This window comes from Microtus pennsylvanicus, chromosome 1 (assembly GCF_037038515.1).
Source record: "Microtus pennsylvanicus isolate mMicPen1 chromosome 1, mMicPen1.hap1, whole genome shotgun sequence".
Taxonomy (NCBI): domain Eukaryota; kingdom Metazoa; phylum Chordata; class Mammalia; order Rodentia; family Cricetidae; genus Microtus; species Microtus pennsylvanicus.
This window is the reverse complement of record NC_134579.1, coordinates 194,489,449-194,504,077: the sequence shown is the minus strand read 5'-3', so window position 1 is coordinate 194,504,077 and position 14,629 is coordinate 194,489,449. Positions and strand designations below refer to the sequence as shown.

At 42.7% G+C, this 14,629-nt stretch overlaps 1 protein-coding gene across 1 annotated transcript in view; it reads right to left on the bottom strand.

Annotated features, from left to right (window-relative positions):
- The window catches only part of Ect2l (epithelial cell transforming 2 like), a 56,530-nt gene that overhangs the window by 24,943 nt on the left and 16,958 nt on the right, over positions 1–14,629 (bottom strand). Inside the window, exons 3-8 of the mRNA XM_075948320.1 lie at positions 14,068–14,230; positions 9,081–9,333; positions 7,896–8,055; positions 5,786–5,924; positions 3,925–4,093; positions 316–444 (exon numbers count right to left, since the gene is read on the bottom strand). Of these exons, the coding sequence (XP_075804435.1) occupies positions 316–444; positions 3,925–4,093; positions 5,786–5,924; positions 7,896–8,055; positions 9,081–9,333; positions 14,068–14,230 (1,013 nt within the window). The remainder of the gene's footprint in view (positions 1–315; positions 445–3,924; positions 4,094–5,785; positions 5,925–7,895; positions 8,056–9,080; positions 9,334–14,067; positions 14,231–14,629) is intronic.

The window sequence follows — 14,629 nt, the reverse complement described above, 5'->3', positions numbered from 1 at the left end:
AGGAAAGGGGTACAACAGGCCAGCTGGCTTTGTAAAAGTTGAGTGCGCACCCCTGGGATCGTATGTACCTTAGGGGAGTGACTGTACACATCCCTACACATGCTCATAGCAACCTCACTTTTAAAATACATAGTATAGACAAAGAAATTACAGTATACAGGGTAACCGTATTTCATGCAATCATTACAGTGGTAAAAAGGAATGAGCCATTGATCCAGGCATTAAATGGATTCATTCGTGAAGGCACCTCAGAAACACACAAAAATGACATCATGGGTAGACACGTCCCCTGCCTTTCTAGATCCTGATGCTGACCTGATGCTCCAAGTGGCACAAAGAAGTCTACTCGGCCCCCTTCTTCTTCGGCGGCCACATAGCTTCCCAGCTTCTCCCAGAAGTCTCTCACTTCAGGCCACAGTAAGTTTTTAATAGAAATTTTATAGCCTAAGGAAAAAAATTAAAATTATCAATATTGGTTTTTTACATCACCATAAGCAGAAACTTTTGGCACTTTGTGGAATTAAAATCACAAATTTAAAACATAATATTTGCCCATAAAACCAAGATTGCCAATTGGTGTGGAGGTCCTTCTGTCTATGTGTTGCTTTTATTGGTTAATGAATAAAGAAACTGCCTTGGCCTGTTGATAGGGCAGAACTTAGGTAGGTGGGGAAAACTGGACTGAATGCTGGGAGAAAGAAGGCAGAGAGAGCCGCCATGGAGCCACCAGAGTCAGACATGCCAAAGCTTTGCTGGTAAGCCACTGCCACGTGGCGATACACAGATTAATAGAGATGGGTTATATTAATATAAGAGTTAGCCAATGAGAAGCTAAAACTAATGGGCCAAGCAGTGATTTAATTAATACAGTTTCTGTGTGGTTATTTTGGTTCTGGGTTGTTGCCACAAACAAGCAACTTGCTCCTTGTAACAGCCAGTGTGCCTGTGCTTCAAAGAGCACCATGTTAGGGCCACGAAAAGTGCCATTGAACGGCTTTGTGGCCAAAGGCTCTTTCACACTCTAGATTAATCCGGTGTTATACACTTATGCTTTGGTCATTGTGTTTCTGCCTTCACTGCGCAGCACTCGGAGTCACCAGACTTGAGCAAAGTTTAAGGTGAATGGGGTCCTGGGATCTTGCAACTAACTTTCAAAGTAGAAAGAACTCCCACAAGTGTCAATGAAAAACTGAGGTCAGAGCAGAGGTGAGGCTCCCAGAGTTGGCAATCATCACCTCAAACTCTCCTTTACGCCCAATTCCTCGGGGGTGATTTATGACTTGTTCTGCCTATTGTGGAATAGTCCTTTACACTCTGTGAAGATGTGTCACTGTGATTGGGTTAATAAAGAGCTGAATGACCATTAGCTAGGCAGCAAGAGGCTGGGCAGGAGGACTTCTGGGGACACAGAGAAGAAAGGCATTGTTGCCAGACAGTCGCGGAGGATACAGGATGAGCAGTGCAGAGTAAAGAGTCACACGAAAGAACATAGATTAAAAAATATGGGTTAGAAGACTGGATAAGGAAAATGCGGTACATTTACACAACGGAGTACTACACAGCAGAAAAAAATAACGACACCTTGAATTTTGCAGGCAAATGAATGGAGCTAGAAAACATCATATTGAGTGAGGTAATCCAGACCCAGAAAGACAATTATCACATGTACTCACTCATAAGGGGTGTTTAAACATAAAGCAAAGAAAAACCAGCCTACAAATCACAATCCCAGAGAACCTAGACAACAAGGAGAACCCTAAAAGAAACATACATGGATCCAATCTACATGGGACGTAGAAAAAGACAAGATCTCCTAAGTAAATTTGGACCTTGGGAGAGGGTTGAAGGGGAGGGGAGAGGCAGGAAGGGGAGCAGAGAAAAATGTAAAGCTCAATAAAAATAAATAAAATTTTAAAAATGGGTTAATTTAAGTTATAAGAACTAGTTAGGAACAAGTCTAAGCATAAGTCTAACTTTCATAATTAATAACAAATCTCTATGTCATTTTTTTTGTGAGCTGGCAGCCTAAAGTAAAAGCCTGCTACCCTGTCATTTTACAAGTTCCCTGGAAGTTAGAGCATCCAATTTATTTCCTTTTCTCTCATTCAGCATGATTGGAAGTTTTGATGTTAATAAAATTAAAACAGTTCTGCTTTAGAAATAAGCAAGGGGGAATGCAAGTTATATATGAAGGGTAAAAAATCCTCTAAAGGGGTAAATATTGATGAGATCCTTTAATCTCCTCATAACAAGTTAGTTATGTCGACCATTTCTTTCCTTTGCAATACAAGCCAAATGGGACTTCATCAGAGGTGGTAAAGTTCATACCAATTTATCTACTGTGGTGTTCATTGTAATTACTATTCTTTCATCAAACTCAAAACTTTTCACTTAAAGGATAAAGGACAGCTTGGTGTGATGGTTTGAATAAGAATGGACCCCCACAGGCTCACGTGTTTGAACGCTTAATCACCAGGGAGTTGCACTATCTGAAAAGATTAGAAGGATTAGGAGGCGTGGCCTTGCTGGAATAGATGTAACCTTGTTGGAAGTGTGTTGCTGGGGGTGGACTTTGAGGTTTCAAAAAGCCCATGCCAGGCCCACCCCCCAATCTCTGCTTATAGATCAGGATGAGACTTGTAGGTACTTCTCCCACACCATGGCTGCCTGCCTGCTGCCATGCTTCCTGACGTGATGATAATAGACTAAACCTCGAAACTGTAAGCATGTCCCCAACAAAACACTTTCTTTCATAAGAGTTGCCTTGATCATGGTGTCTTTCACAGTAATAGAACAGCCACTTTGACAATATAGTAGGGAAGAAAATGCTGGCAAATCACATATCTGGTAAGGAATTACTATCTATAACATACAACAAATCTCTATAATTCAACCTATTCAATAATCAGCCCTCTTTTTAATAAGTAAAGGGCTTGTTTTCAGAAAATACACAAATGGGCAACAAGGCCCTACAGACAGATGTTCAGCATCACTCATCAACAGAGACAGGCAAATCAAAACACAACGCGATTGGACCCTATGAAAACAAAAACCTTTAGCAAGTAAGTGGCGCAGAGGACTTGGTATACTTGTACCTTGTTGATAAAAAACAGTTATGGAAAACAGTATGGAGGCTTTTTAAACTAACAAGAGAGCCACTATACTTATAGGTATATCTCCATAATCTCTGAAAGCAAGAGCCAAAGAGGTTTGTCGTTATTCATGACAACCAAGAAGTAGAAGCAACCAGAACGACTACTAAGTGGATCGAGCAGCAAACAAACTGGAGCGCATACATAGAGTGCGTTAGTATTCATTCTTAAAAGAGAAAAAAAGTCAACGGGTACAGTGTATGAACCCTGAGAGTGTAAGGGAAAATCTAGTCACCAAAAGACGAAGCAAGGGATTCCACTTCTGCATTTAAAGGATATGGAGGTTATTGGGGACAGGACTAGGGGAGGAAGGCAGATGTTCCTTGAGTTTCAATTTTGCAAGATGGAAAAGCTTTACAGAAATGTGAATGGGGCAGTGGCGCACACCTTTAATCCCAGCACTCAGGAGGCAGAGGCAGGCAGATCTCTGTGAGTTCTAGTACAGCCTGGTCTACAGAGTGAGTTCCAGGACAGCCAGGGCAACACAGTGAAACGCTGCCTTAAAAAAACAAAAAGAAAAAAAAAAAGAATGTGAATAAACAAACCATACACTTAAAGAGGATTAAGATTGTAACCATTATGTGATTTTAATCACACTATTTAAAATTATTATCAAAAACCATCAAAAGCTACTTTACATTTTTCATGACCACACAATGAACCTTTCCTAGTGAATTAGAAGTTAACAGCGCTGCTGTGACGGTCATATTTGTGGGTAAGTGTTGCAAACACTCAAACTGTGGGACTGTTCTCCGCCAATCCCCAGACCAACCTTGGAGTAAGTCAATTTCTCGGCTGTTTCCACCGCTAAATATTCCCAGGCTCCGTGCCTTCCGCCCTTGCAGAGCTCTGTCTAGGAGAAGAAGCAGGCCCTCCAAGGTCACACCGCTGTGTTCGTAGGGCACGGTCACGACGCCCACCTTAACGCTCTCCACCACCATCTGGAAGCGAGAAAGCAGCTGTAGGAGTCGGTGTGTGTGCGCTTTCGAGCTAGCTGAAGAAGCCAGGTGATGTGCAATACGCTATCGTTGCTGAAGAATTGTTTCAGAAAGTACAGAAGGAAGAAACTAAGCTTCCTTATTTCTTCTCTAATTGTGAGGGAAATAGGGGGTTCATTTGCAACCCCATCATGCAGATAAATAGTACGGACAATTTCGGTTACTTTTCTTCCACCCTCTTTATTTTTATGCATGCCATCTAGACTTATGCATAACTTATTAAAAACAATAAAATTGAATTAATACCATTTTGCAATGGACTTCTTAACTAGATTTTAAAATCTAAATCTATATATATATATATATAAAATGAAAATACATAACTTCATTTCACTTTATTTTTATATTTTGAGACAGTCTCATTATATGGTCCTAGCTTACTTAATACTCCAGGTTGGTCTCAAATTTCATCTATTCTCCTGCCTCAGCCTCCTAAATGCTTGGATTACAGGTACACACTACTATACCTAGCTATAATTTCATTTTGTAATAATCATATTTTGATTTAATGGCACCATTTTTAAATAGATCATGAAGCAGTACTTCTAGCCCACTTTCAAAAACTATTGGTCACATAATATTATTAAACTTCTTGGGAATTCTGGAAGTCTTAAATATTTTTAATCATTACGCCAACTATTTTTTAGTAACTAATTAATTAATTAATTTTTACATATCAATCCTAGTTCCCCCTTCCTCTTCTCCTCCAGCTCTCCCCATCTTCCCTCTACCCCACCCCCAATCAGCTCCTCAGGAAGGGTAAAGCCTCCCCTGGGAAGTCGGTTAAGTCTATCCCATCATCTCCTTGAGGCAGGACCAAGGCCCTGCACCCTTACCCCGTGTTAGGCTGAGTAAGGTATCTCTCCATAGAGAATGGGCTCCACAAAGTCAGTTCATGCATTGGGTTAGTTAGATCCTGGTCCCACTGCCAGTGGCTCCGCACGTTGCCCAAGCTACACCATTGTCACCTGCATTCAGGGGGCCTAGTTCAGTCCTATGCAGGTTCCCCAGCTGTCAGTCTTCCACTAGCTCAAGGCAGCTGATTCTGTGGTATCCCCATCATGGTCTTGACCCCTTTGTTCATAGTATCACTCCTCCCGCTCTTCGATGTACAGTGGTTAAGAGCACCGACTGCTCTTCTAGAGGACTAAGGTTCAATTCCCAGCACCCACATGGAAGCTAACAACTCTCTATTAACTCCAAGGTCTGACACCCTCACAGAGACATTCATGTAGGCAATCACCAATGCAAATAAAAATAAATAAATTATTATCGGGCACAGCCCCATAGGATTTGCTGAAGGAGGCGGAGGCAGGAGATTCACAAGTTTGAGACCAGCCTGGGTTGGCTACCTTTTTTAAGAGCAACAAGCTCAATCCAATAGGAGTGTTTTGACACCAGCTGCTCACACAGCAATCTGGACCTCTCATGCTTTCTCAAAATAAGTTTGATTACTTTTATATTTATTGCTTTCAGTTTTTAAGACTGTATGGGTCTTGTAAATGTTCACTTGATTAGACAATGTTCCTCTCGGAAGATGAATCATTTTCACACACAGGACAGCCAAAAGATTTTGTTAGTCTAGATGGAAAAAAAGCCATCCAGGGAAGGGCGTCTTTCCTAGGACAGCAGTACCTCATAGGCGGGAATCCGCGATGAGATCAGGATGACGCACGGTTGCAAGGCACAGGAAGAGCTGTCATCGGTTCCTCCAACCCCGTGATGATTTTTCTTTACTAAGAAAGGGGAGGAGTGGCTTCCAGAGAGATTGCTTCTGTAGGAGATGAGAGGGAGGGATAAAAACCCTAATTCTCCGATAGTATGACTTTTGATAAGTGCCAGTATCCTATGAACACTGGTGGACAGCAGAAGGCCAGTACCCCTGAGTTCTCAAGCTCTCCCAGCAGTCCGAGGGGTAGAGACAGACAGGGGTCCCAGGCTAGCCAAATCTGTCCCTTTGACTCTCCACTTCCACATGAGGAATGCAGGGAAAGCTTCTTGACTCTCACTTAGCTTTTATTGGGCTCTTAAATACCATGATACACCTAAGGGCTCAAAACTGTATTTTAAAAGGGGTAGCCAAGCAATTCATAATTCACTTCTGGCCCTTAGGGGTTCCTAGGTAACATTTCCATTATTTCCACAGCCCCATCCCCACAATTACCGAGGAAGAGAGATGCCCTATGCATCTTAAGATTCTTTATGTGCCCTCAGATGAGTGAGACGTAAGGCCACACTCACAAATGTTCCAACCCAGATCTGCATGTGACGTCAGTGGTGAAGCTGAGGAGAGTTGGAATGTGAGGATTTGGGTCCCAGTACTTATGACAGTTGGATGAGTCACGTCACCTGTAGACTTCAGTGTCTTCATTCAAAATGTTAGTGTGGAATCCAAAGTGAAAAGCAAAATAATCCTGTTTTTTTTTTTGTTTGTTTGTTTCTAAGCAGCTACTCAAGTTTTGGAAGTTACAAATGTCACATAGGAGAGTAGATAGAATAAGAACAGAATCCTTGGGACTGGAGAGGTGGCTCAGCAGTTAAGAGCACTGACTGATCTTCCAGAGGACCAGGGTTCTATTCCCAGCACCCACATGGCACTCACAACTGTCTGTAACTTCAGTTCCATGGGATCGGGCACCCTCACACATACCTGCAGGCAAAACACCAATGCACATAAAATAAAAATAAAGTTTAAAAAAAAAGAACCACCTTCTGGTACTGTGCTCGTATATTATGACTTGAATCGCTGAAAACAGCTGCCATTTCTTTAATTTCAGTAGGAAAAGAGAACTGTGTTTAGATTACCAATATAAATGGGAGTTTGTCCACATTTGTTTGGATGCTTCTATAATTTGGATCTGCAGTTTCCCTAAGGTATTAAAGGCTTGGTCACCAGTCCATGGTGCTATTCAGGGGTAGGGTGGATATTTAGGAGGTGGACCTAGTAGAAGGAAGTTGGGTCATCGAGGGTGTGCTTTTGAATGGACTAATGGGACCCTAGTGATGTCACCTTTTCCTCTCCACTTCCTGAGCACCATAAAGTGAGTAAGCCTCCCTATCATGTGTTTCCACCATGATGCTCCATGCTACTATAGGCCCAAAGCAATGGAAGCAACTGTTCATGAAGCCATGAGCTAAAATAGACCATTCATCTTTATAAGTTTTATTATGTTAAGCATTCATTAGGCCAGTGAGAAAGTGACTGACAAAGACATTGTGCAGTTACTGTTACTCCATAAAAATGTAGGGAAATGGGCTGGAGAGATGGCTCAGAGGTTAAGAGCATTGCCTGCTCTTCCAAAGGTCCTGAGTTCAATTCCCAGCAACCACATGGTGGCTCACAACCATCTGTAATGGGATCTTGTGCCCTCTTCTGGCCTGCAGGCATACACATAGACAGAATATTGTATACATAATAAATAAATAAATAAATATTTTAAAAAAAATGTAGGGAAATGACATTTTTGCTCATCAGCTTTAGAAAATATATGATATCTACAATATGTCTTTACCATAGGGTTAAAAGTATATTAGACATAAGTTTTGAGCATTACATATTTTCCTCTTCAGAAAGCTTTTAAAGGCTGCTATTCTTGAATATGAAGTCATTAATTCCTTCTCTGGGATTTCAGAGAATGCAAGGCATCCAATTTCTGAAGATCCCTCTGTTGGCTAAATAATTCTATAATGAATTCTCTATGACACAGGAGAGTCCCGAGCCCTCGGTAGATAGAAGTTTGCTCACCGTGTGGGCAAAGCATTTAAAGATGCCAGAACAAGCTGCCTCTCCAAAGCTTCATAGAATCCTGCTCCTTCTCTCTGCATCCAAGGACCACCGGGCAGGCTCATGGACCTGGAACAGCGCGTTCCACTCAGCCAAGGGGGTCGAGCTTTGAATAACTCCTCTGAAAAATGAACAGCAGCAGGCTTCCCGTTTATGCCACACTTTCCCCAAGACATCAAAAAGAAAGCTACACCAGGGCAATATTCCAAACAGTAACTATAGCCACTTGCATCCACTCCTATCGGATTTCTCATTTGCTATCTGTCACTTTGAGTCAATTGGTAAAGCTCATAGAACAAGAAGTTCCTCTTGTGAGAACCAGATAACCAGCCCACTGGTTTGCATCCCTTTCTGTCCTTGGCTGGAGGTGATTTTGTATCTGTCTTCTCAGGGAAGAGTGATGGAGAAGAAGAAGGCAAGCCCCAGCCTGTCGACAGTGTATTTTAAGAACATGTGCACATCAGAGGCTTCCCCGAGCCCATGGCCTTATCCTGTTTTCTTCTTGCTTCTTTCAAAGCAATCGCTCTTCTAGGTCTCACTCCCATGCTCGCTCCTCATTTTCACCAGCCCAAATTTACTTCTCATTTTCTGACTGTGTTTGCACTTCCTCCTCCTTTTACATGTGCACAGGGCAGGGGGGTTGTGTCTGGGAAAGGTCAGAGGTGCACAGATGTATGGGTGCAAACACACAAGTGGCAGTTAAAGGTTGACTTGGCTATGTGCGCTGGCCAGGAAACTCCCAGGATCCTTCTGACCTTGCCTCCACCCTAGAACTGGGAATACAAGGCACAAACACCCTACCTAAGGTCCCCTCCTTTTGTGAGTACTACCAGTTTTAACTAGGATCTTCGGGCTAGTATGACAAGCATGTTAGCCACTGAGCCATTTTACCAGATCCCCTCCTTGTGTATACCCTTACAAACCTGGGAGTAGACTGCCGTGGAGGTGGGTGCTTGACCTTAGCTATTTTATCAGAAATTATGTTTTTATTACCAATTAACTGAAAGTATAATAACGGAAAAAGGAGCTGGTCTTGAGCATATGGTGATGAGAGCCCCACATGCTCTCTGTCTAGATGGGAGTCTGCATGTAAACCCTTTTATCCAGTGTCCTGGGTAAGACAGAAACTTTTATAATGCTACTCACTTTTACGGAATGCAATTTTCTCCCAAATGATTTTCCGCAGGCATTTTTCTCTTTGCCTCTCCTTGGACTCCTCATCCTCGGTTTTGGGTTCATTCAGTGTCCCATACACAGCAGCAGCTTCCCTGGGCGTTAGCCAATCCAAGCTGGACACACAAGCAATGTAGTGGTGCTTCCAAGCTCCGTATTCATTCTGTGTTGGAGTATAGGGCAGAAACCACCCAAACCTCGTGCATTTTGGCATCCATAAGCAGTCCTCCAGAGAAGAACAAGAGCAGGATGAGAGGCAGATTCCTAAGGGATAGTTTTCTAATGGTGGTGGCTTCAGTCACACACACCTTATTTTTTTGGTAGACTGCCATTTATAGTATTGTTGACTCAATGTCTAAACTTTAATCTACGAAAAGTACAAAGTATATTTTATTCCATATGAAGAATGTTCTTTGGTGAGTATACATTACATTATATATAAATATATAATGTAGTGTACACACACATACACACACACACACATATATATATGCCATCTTGTAACACTTACAGCATTCTGTCACTTTAACTCTAGATTATGAGAATTCAGGTATAATACTTTGCTTCAGACCAGCCCTCTTGCAGAAGAATTTTTTTTATTTAACTCATATTATATTGCCGAATTACAGCAATTTTTGACTTACTAAAAACGGTGAGTTTTATGTGACTCACTGAAATCACTATCTAGACAAAATATAAAAACAAGCAGGGCACAATGGCATGCACTCATGCACCTGTGCTCCAGATCTTTGGGAGGCTAGGATGGGAGGGATGCTATGAGCCCGGGAGTCCTAGGGCATTGTTGGAAAAATGTTAAGACTTTAAGAGATGGCAGACAATGTGTGTATGTGCGTGTATCCGTGTGCGTGTGTGTGTGTGTGTACATTCTAAAACTACCAGCACAGTAAAAACCTTGTGTCCTCTAGATCTCAGAACAAAAGAAACAGACCAGTTTCAAGGCATTTGCCAGTTCTTGTTGTTGTTGTTGTTTGGTTTTTAATTCACTATACAACAGAACTGAGAATGACCTTGAATTTCTGACGTTCCTGCCTCAGTCTGGGATTATAGGTGTATACCACCAGACCTGATTTATGCAGTTTTGGGGACTGACCCCAGGTCCTCAGGAATGACAAGCACCCTATGACTGAGGACTTCCCCAGTCCACATTTGCCAGTTTCAAAGTAACATGTGCTTAGGCTGTGAATCAAGCCAAGAGGGTGTGTCTCAAAGACACAGGATCTTTAAAGAAGCAGGGGAGATAAAAAAGGAAGAAAGGAAGGAGGAGGGCAGAAGAAAGAACACAATCTGAAATTCATGGAAGCAGAGACCTGGTTACCACACAGGGGTCTCAACTGAGAACCACTACAGGAAGAGTAAGACTGAGTTATGTTGGAGAGATGGCTCAGCAGTTAAGAGCACTGGCTGCTCTTCCAGAGGTCTTGAGTTCAATTCCCAGCAACCACATGGTGGCTCACAACCATCCGTTATGAGATCTGGTGCCCTCTTCTGGCCTTGCAGGCAGACATGCAGGCAGGACAGTGTATATATAATAAATAAATAAATCTTTAGAAAAAGAAGACTGAGTTATGCAAACTATGTCAAGGGCTGAGGCCAGCTTTGAAGTAGTTCATTTCTTACGCAAGGTCAGTTCCTGGCCTGATCCCACGCTAGAAGCAAAAGTAAATTCTCTCTGGAGGAAGATGACATCATCCAGAGACCCAGATGATGACATCAGTGTTTTAGACCTAATATCTGCACTCAATCAAAAATAATTCAATTACTTAGAAAGACATGAATTCTTTGTTTATCTTTCAGTTCTTAGTAACTAGAGAGAGTTGTGAAGAAGAGCCAAACATTGCTATTATCAGACACAAACTTTGAAATAAATCCTATAATTAATATGCCCAGGAATATTAAGGGGCCAAGTGGGAAGTGCTGGCAACAGAAGCAAGTCAACATTCTAGGCCTGGAAAAGATAATAACTTAATTTTAAAATTCAATAAGCAGACAAGAGCACATTAGAATCCAGCTAAAGAAACAGAAAACTGAAAGGTAGATAAGAAGCAAATCCAGACTTAAACATGGAAAGACAAAATGATGCAAGACTCACTTAAGAGAGTGTGGAGCCAGGCTTGGTGGTGCAAGCTTATAATCCCATCTCTCAGGAGGCATAGCCATAGATACACTTACAAATAAATACATGCAATTCGTGCATATATACATGGTACTAAATATGATTTTAAAAATAATAACATGTGGAAGAATTTAAAGTATCCAAGAGGATTGATTACATGTGGATACATCGGTGTATATAAAACTCTCAGGCAGCTATGGACTTTGCTACTAGAGGAAGAGGAATGGACTGTATCCAGTCTGCTTTAGGCACGCAAGAACAACTATATGTTTATTATATATGTATATGCACGTAATAAAAATATGACAAAAAGGCATGGAAACAGAGAGAGTGATACACAGCTTAAAGGGTCTAAGGTCCTGGCATTGTCTTCAGAGTAATCAGCCGATACAGACTGCATACTATGGTGTCCGATAATTATGAACTACTTAACGTTTCGAAATGAACAACAAAGATATTTATGCAGGCCAAAGGAAGGCTTAAGTAGAATAGAAACGAAACATGAAAAACAAATGAAAGGGCAACAAGAAGCCGCGTAGCACTCGGGGAGGGGGTGTAATCAGAAATCCGGGGTCTTCTGCTACTACAGAACAAGCCCTAAGTCAGCTTAGAGTACATGAGATGTTGCCTCAAAAATAATACATTCATTAAAAAATAAACAAAACTGTAAAGATGGTGGTCTCAACCAAATTATGTCAGAATCTATATGAATATGAATAGACTAAACACTTTGGCTAAAAAAAAATATCAATGTTTGGGCTTAGTGGACAAAGTGCGCCCTCCACACAAACATGACCTGACTTTTGGTCCCCAGAATTCATGTGTGCTGGGCAATTTATGTCAACTTGACACAAGCTGGAGTCATCTGAAAGGAGGGAACCTCAATTGAGTAAATGTCTCCAGAAGGTCTGGCCACAGGGCATTTCTTAATGAGTAATTGATGGGGGAGACCCCAGTCCATTGTGAATGGTGCCATGCCTGGACTGGCGGTCTTGGGTTCTATAAGAAAGCAGGTTGAGCAAGTCAGTAAGCAGCACCCTCCATGGCCTCTGCATCAGCTCCTGCCTCAGGTTCCAGCTCTTCTTGAATTCCTATCCTGACTTCTTCAGTGATGGACTATGAAGTAGCAGTGAAAGCCAAAAAAACCCTTTCCTCCCCAACTTGATTTTGTTTCATCGCAGCAAGAACAGCCCTGACTAGGACACCGTGTAAAGCCAGACACAGTGGCTCAGTCTGTAATCTCTGTGCTCCTACAGTGAGGAGGCGGAGGAAGACAGAACCCCTGAACCTCACAGGAGGACTCAGCAGTAAACAGTGAAAGATCATGTTTCAAAGAAGGTGGAGGTGAGGACCAACAAACTCCTAAGGTGCTCCCTCCACAGAAGCGCTGGGACACTACCCGGTGCCCCCACCACACACATACAAAGGTAAAAGCAATGCACGCTTGTGGACAGGGCTTACTCAGAGGGAGAACATTTGCTTAGCATATATGAGATCCTGGGCTCACTTCTCTGTTCCCTAAAAACCAAAACAGTATAAAAAAAAAAAAAACCTCAAAGACTTCCAAATGCCGACCAAGCATATTCTCTTTAACGGGCATATCTTGGGTGAGTTACTCCAGAGAAGCCAAGAGTGAAGATATATAAATAATGGGTTAAATCAGAGAGCCTGAGTCTGAGGAGCCTGACAACAGTTCATAAAACAAGGGCCGTTGTCTGGTTTGTGCCTGAGGCCCTCACTGAGCCGCAGCTAGCGTTTGAAGTGAACATCTGGACAGCGTCATCCCCGGACATGTGCTGTCTACAGGAGGAATACACGAGATGCGGCCAGAGAGTGTCTACTCACGATCAACTCTCGGGAAAGACAATGGAGAGACACCTAGAGCAGAGGCAGAAGCAAGGACAGACGTCGGGTTTAGCTGCTGTTCTGTTCCTCGGCAGGTGTTCGCCAAGGATTCAGTAGAAGCTCTGGTTATGGACCGGCTTTCCAGAATTAATTTATCATGAATAAAATAATACCATTTAAGAAACAAAGCTCAAAACATTTTTTTCCAAAAGAATGGTGCACTTCTACAAATGAGATGTTTTTAAATAATAATCACATTGAATAATCCATAAGCATGATAAGAGTAAATAAATAATAGGAATGGTGTATATAGCCATGATCACAACATGTTCCTGGTGCTGGTATTTGGCTCAGCGGTAGAGTGCTGACCTCGCATGTGTGAGGCCCTGGGTTTGATTCTCAGAATGGAAACTGGGAAACCAAAGGTGGGTGGGAAACCTTTCCAAGTAAAAAAGAAGTTACTGAATTTGACTTATGTCCATTTTTAAAAGTGTGTGCATGCATGTGTGTGTGTGTGCACATGTGTGTGCGTGCGTGTGTTCACGTGAATAAGTATAGGTGCGTGTGTGCCAGTGGAGGTTAGAAGGCAGCTTCAGGAGTTAGCCTTTACCCCCCACCTTGTTTGAAACAAGGCCTCTCTTGTGGTCCCCCAGGCTAGCTGCCCATGAGTGACCAGGTCTCCGCTGTCTCCATCCCCCGTCTCGCTGGAGGAACACAGAGATTGTAGATGTGAGCTGCCATGCACAGCCTCCCATGGGTTCTAGGGCTCGAACTCGGGGCCTCCCATCTGCTGCAAGCACCTTTACCCACCGAGCCAGCTTCCCCCCAGTCCTCCGATACCCCCTCCTAAGGGGCACGGAACCACTGCAGGCCCCCTCCACTGCAGTTCAGGGAAGAGAGCCATCTGGACCACCCCATTACAGATTATGGTTGCTTTCGTGTCCCATTACTAGGACATGAGAGGAGCAGAGAGGGGAAAACCTGTTCCGTTAGAAACTTCCAGGGCCAGCTGACTTGAGCAGCTGCACACAGGTCTTTCGGATTCAGGAAGGAGAAGATATAAAGAGAAATGGAACGTGGTAACACAGTCGAGAAATCCACGCTGGCCACCTGCTTCCTCTCTGAAAACCAGTCTCGGATGAACCTACAAAGGAAGACACAGCAATTCAGTTCATCATCTAACAGTGACTAAAGATCCCGCAGAGATACCAGATATTGCTATTTTCCAAAGTTCACTGCAAAGTAATTAAATCAGGGCTTGGGAAGTGGTGATATGCCTCGCTAGCCTGAGCAATGACCTGAGCTATAGCCTCAGCATTGCAAATAAATATACATAATATAATATGTGTGTGTATATGTATAGTGTCTGTGTGTTTTGTCTGCATATATATCTGTGCACTCGTGTGTGCCTGAAGAGGCTAGAAGAGGGCATCAAGTTCCTTGGAACTAGAGTCACAGAGGTTGCGAGTCATTTTGTGGGTGCTGGGAATCAAACGCAGGTCCTCTGGAAAGTCAGCCAGGGCTCTTAACCTCCAAGCTTTCT